Raw genomic sequence first — 5,671 nt, 5'->3', positions numbered from 1 at the left:
GTCCAGAATATGGTTTCTCTTCTGTTGTTATGGATAACAGGTTAGGCTGTTAATGGCAATGCGCACAAAATTAAGGAAAAAACAGTATGTAACTAAGAAAAAATTAGGGTAAACATAACAAAACTTAGTCAAAAATAGTAAAATAATTTTTTTAAGAGATACTAGGGGGGCAAAAAAAAGGGAAAAACCGAAGAAAAATTTTGAACACTTAAATGCTGCCAAAATATTTGCACAAAAGCTTTTGAAATAGAACAATGAGTAATGAAGACAAAAGTGAGTTTTCAATCAACAAAATGAAAATAAAAATGCCCTGAATTTATAAATATTTTCCTTTCAGATGTTTTTCCCACTTCTGACAATTTTTGACATTTTTTTTGTCAATTTTCACTGAGCTGAGATCCCAGATTAAAAATGGGTGCTGCCTCTTTAAATAATGTTATTTTTTTCATTTATACGCACACATTTATTGGTCTTGTTTTATTTTGCCACGATGGAATGGCTGTATTGGATTGGCCTCTTAACGTTTAATTAACTTGGCAAAAGGGGTCACTGAGAGATTATGTGACTCAGCTAGTCAGAGGCTCACATGCTAACCTGAAGGTCCAAGAATCAATCCTAGTATAGGACTTGAATCCCTTAGTAACAAGTAGACTGAGCTTGATATGCCTTTCTCATGCAGCTTTCTTGATTTGCTCAAGACTTCAAGCTAAACCAGACAGTTAAAACCTATCAAACTAGACCATAAGATAAAAAATAACAACAACATTGGCTTGTTTGTTAACAACTTTTCCATGACTACAGACTCAGCCAAGTTTGCTCAACTACACCTAGTAGTTAAAACCAATCAAACAAGACCATAAGAAAAAGTAACAACATGGGCTAGTTTGAGTACCTTTTAGTCAACTGAGCCCTCAACACCAACTCTGGGTGCTAGTTAAAACCAATCAAACAAGATCGATCAAGTTTGCTCAAGACACCAACTTCATGTGGGCTGAGCCAAGTGTGCTCTACTACCGCTGGAGCTGGTTAAAACCAAGCGACCAAGACAACAAGGTTGAGTTGAATGGACATGGTTGCCTATAATTAAGACACCAACTCGAGCAGCTAGTTAAAACCAATCAAACAAGACCACACAATAAAGGGCTAGTTTGATTTCCGCTTGAGTCAAGTTAGCCTAAGACATCAACCCGAGCAGCTAGTTAAAACCAATCAAACAAGACCACAAGGTTGAGTTGAATGGACATGGTTGCCTATAATTAAGAGACTGCACATGATATTATCATTGATGAGAATGCTGGCCGTTTTTTTGCCGATTGGCTATATAGTCACAATAGCTAATAGAGAGTTTTTCACTACAATATCTAGTCAGTCGTATACTCTTACGAACTTCTGTATTTATAGTTCCTTTAAATCCTCCTTTCCTTAATAACGAGTCTATAGTCTCTATTCTATCCCAACCTACAATAGAAAGAAATAATAACAGTATTATATCTGATTGGTCAATTACTTATTTCAAATTTAAAGTTAGCTTTGTTGACCAATCAAATTGCTGCATCTCCTAAATTCTAAAATAAGTATTATATCTGATTGGTCAATTACTTATTTCAAATTCAAAGTTAGCTTTGTTGACCAATCAAATTGCTGCATCTCCTAAATTCTACAATAAGAATTATATCTGATTGGTCAATTACTGATTTCAAATTCAAAGTTAGCTTTGTTGACCAATCAAATTGCTGCATCTCCTAAATTCTACAATAAGAATTACATCTGATTGGTCAATTACTGATTTCAAATTCAAAGTTAGCTTTGTTGACCAATCAAATTGCTGCATCTCCTAAATTCTGGATTTTATTTTGTGGAACCGCAGTTTTATAGCATAGACTGTTAGAGCTAGGGAACTGTACATTGAGTTCTTGGCTGTGTTACATCCAAAAGAATGGTGGTCACAGGTTCTAATCTAAAAATGCGTGTGAAAGTCTGGTGATCTTGAATAAGTCATCTCTTCTCATTATTCCAATCGACCCAGGCATTCAGATAATGTTGTTGGCATGCTTAATCAAATCACAGTACGCCAGTAAAATAATTTAATTTTGTTGCCGTAAATTTACCTTGTTCAGTAGCCACCTCTGGTAAATATGTAGCTGTCTTTTTGTGTCCCTTATCATTTAAAAACTCTATTCTGATACCATGGCAACCAACCTGAAATGGGCATAAAAAAACAGAATTTCAGTTATCAATTAGATGTAGGTCTCATTTTTGACAGAAAAGCAGTATTCCAAGGCTAGATACTCGCTCTAGTCTGCAATATCACTTAGCTGGAAGCAGACGTCAACTTTTTCATCCAGCCAACTTTAATATTGATCAGTGTCATATCTACAATCATTGGTTGTTATCGGCAATGTTATCAATAGAGAGATTGCTATGCAGTGTCCAATGAGGGGAAATTTTACATGGCCAATTTTCAAGTCTGCAATATCACTTAACTGGAAGCAGACGTTAACTTATCATCTACAAGCCAACCATAGTTTCAGTTTCAGTCTTGATAAATGCCTCCTCTTGAATTATTGGCTAAGTATCCATAGAGAAGCTATGCAGTGTCCAATGGGGAAAACTTCAAAGCTCTTACCTCCCAATCAAGGTAGTCATCTGCCTCCTCAAATTTAGTTAAAATAGACACAGAGCAGTGTAGTTTAGGAAACTCCTCTTTAGCTATTGGTACAAATCGGCTGTCCTTCATAGCACTGCAATAAAGTAACAAATATATCTCAGACAATGATACACTAGTGTATCACGTGACCCTGTGATCCCATTGACCCTGTGATCCCACTTGACACAGTGATCTCATGTGATACTGTGATCCCACTTGACACAGTGATCCCACTTGACCCTGTCATCCCACTTGAACCTATGACCTCACGTGACATAGTGATCCCACATGAAACAGTGATCTCACCTGAGACAGTGATCCCACTTGACACAGTGATCCCAATTGACTCTGTCATCCCCTGTGACCTTCTGATCACATGTGACCCCACATAATCCTGGATATGCAAAATAAATTTGATGGAATCACAGACGTGATATAAATGGTGTATTGGAATAAGGATGGTATGATGGAGCCTTTTGAGTTGCAGAAAAACCACCACACATCGGGCATAGTTTTTCTGACCCTGCTCCTGCAGACAACTAGACAAACAAATAGCTGGAATGGAGTCAGTTATGTCTTGGACTCTTTCAGAAAGAGCTATTATCAGCTGGTAAAGCAAATCTTTCTTCAATCTTCAATCATCAAGTTTGAAAGATTTGAAATAGCAAATGCTTAGAGGCAGTTTACCAGTCTTTAAGTTGACACTATCATCCAGTCTGATTTGATATTCTAGTTATCCAGTATGCTAATTTTAAGAGACAGGAAAAGTAGCGAACCAATTAGATGTTGAAATATTTCTCTAGGCTAATTATTAACTACAGTTTCTAATTTTCTCGTTTCAACTAAAATCAGTAGAAAACAGATTCCACTCTCAAAAATGTCACAATATTTCATAGGGAATCGACTTATAAAAATACATGCTTGTTGTAGCTCCCTGGTTCCCAACCTGGGAGTGTGGGACTAGAGTGTCAGGGGGTGTAAGAGAAGAATTCATTTTGAGTTAAGAGAGCACCTCACATCATCCCTGCTGGAAATGTGGATGAAACAAATTTTTGGGGGTGTGAAAGGTCCAGGGGTGTGAAGGCTGAGAAAGGTTGAGAACCACTGTTGTACCTGAATGAAAAGAAAATGGAACTTAATATTTTTTGATATCCACAAATAGTGACTAAGGAATTCAAGATATTTGAAATGGAGACCTACTTTATAGGGATTGTAAAGAGGTTTTCTATTTTCACTCAATTGATTTTTTAAAGGGACAGATTTAGCCATCCATTTGTACCTTAGTCATACAAAGACTAGAAAAACCTCTTTACAATCCCTTTAACTTAAGTGAAATAGTAAGATCTAAATTGTGCAAATGGAAGCTATAAGTGTCCCTGATACACATACAAAGACAAGGAAAAACCTCTTAACAATCCCTGTAAGAGAGTAGCAATAAAGTTTCCAATACATCCATTCTACGGGAATTTGATAACACAATCATGATATTACAGTAATAAAGTAATAACAATATTCATCATGAACAGAGATGACATATTACTTGCCAGATGTTAATGGAATTTTCACTTAATTTCAAAATCATGTCACTCTATGAATTCTAACAATCATTACTGTGCCTTAATGAGCTAATGAATTGAAATGGAGATGGTCTGAAATGAAATTGAGTTTTATATCCTACTGTTCTGTATCTTATTGGACTAATGAAATGAAATTGAGTTTTATATCCTACTGTTCTGTATCTTATTGGACTAATGAAATTGAGTTTTATATCCTACTGTTCTTACCTTATTGGACTAATGAAATTGAGTTTTATATCCTACTGTTCTGTATCTTATTGGACTAACGAAATTGAGTTTTATATCCTACTGTTCTGTATCTTATTGGACTAACGAAATTGAGTTTTATATCCTACTGTTCTTACCCTATTGAACTAATGAAATGAAATGGAGTTTTATATCCTACTGTTCTGTATCTTATTGGACTAATGAAATGAAATTGAGTTTTATATCCTACTGTTCTTACCTTATTGGACTAATGAAATTGAGTTTTATATCCTACTGTTCTGTATCTTATTGGACTAATGAAATTGAGTTTTATATCCTACTGTTCTTACCTTATTGGACTAATGAAATTGAGTTTTATATCCTACTGTTCTGTATCTTATTGGACTAATGAAATTGAGTTTTATATCCTACTGTTCTTACCTTATTGGACTAATGAAATTGAGTTTTATATCCTACTGTTCTGTATCTTATTGGACTAACGAAATTGAGTTTTATATCCTACTGTTCTTACCCTATTGAACTAATGAAATGAAATGGAGTTTTATATCCTACTGTTCTGTATCTTATTAGACTAATGAAATGAAATTGAGTTTTATATCCTACTGTTCTTACCCTATTGAACTAATGAAATGAAATTGAGTTTTATATCCTACTGTTCTGTATCTTATTAGACTAATGAAATGAAATTGAGTTTTATATCCTACTGTTCTTACCTTATTGGACTAATGAAATGAAATTGAGTTTTATATCCTACTGTTCTGTATCTTATTGGACTAACGAAATTGAGTTTTATATCCTACTGTTCTTACCCTATTGAACTAATGAAATGAAATGGAGTTTTATATCCTACTGTTCTGTATCTTATTGGACTAATGAAATGAAATTGAGTTTTATATCCTACTGTTCTTACCTTATTGGACTAATGAAATGAAATGGAATTTTATATCCTACTGTTCTGTATCTTATTGGACTAATGAAATGAAATAAAGTTTTATATCCTACTGTTCTGTATCTTATTGAACTAATGAAATGAAATGGAGTTTTATATCCTACTGTTCTGTATCTTATTGGACTAATGAAATGAAATGGAATTTTATATCCTACTGTTCTGTATCTTATTGGACTAATGAAATGAAATAGAGTTTTATATCCTACTGTTCTGTATCTTATTGGACTAATGAAATGAAATGTAGTTTTATATCCTACTGTTCTGTATCTTATTGGACTAATGAAATGAAAT

The 5,671-nt window shown here is 34.3% G+C and overlaps 1 protein-coding gene across 1 annotated transcript in view; it reads right to left on the bottom strand.

The window, feature by feature from the left end:
* Positions 1-1,279: 1,279 nt before the first annotated feature.
* The window catches only part of LOTGIDRAFT_109578 (hypothetical protein), a gene marked incomplete at both ends in the record, with an annotated part of 9,941 nt that continues 5,549 nt past the window's right edge, over positions 1,280-5,671 (bottom strand). Inside the window, 3 exons of the mRNA XM_009046153.1 lie at positions 1,280-1,458; positions 2,109-2,199; positions 2,627-2,741. Of these exons, the coding sequence (XP_009044401.1) occupies positions 1,280-1,458; positions 2,109-2,199; positions 2,627-2,741 (385 nt within the window). The remainder of the gene's footprint in view (positions 1,459-2,108; positions 2,200-2,626; positions 2,742-5,671) is intronic.

This window comes from Lottia gigantea, assembly GCF_000327385.1.
Source record: "Lottia gigantea unplaced genomic scaffold LOTGIsca_10, whole genome shotgun sequence".
NCBI classification, from domain to species: Eukaryota; Metazoa; Mollusca; class Gastropoda; family Lottiidae; genus Lottia; species Lottia gigantea.
Note: the sequence above shows the minus strand (reverse complement) of the source record. Positions and strands in the feature narration are given on the sequence as shown.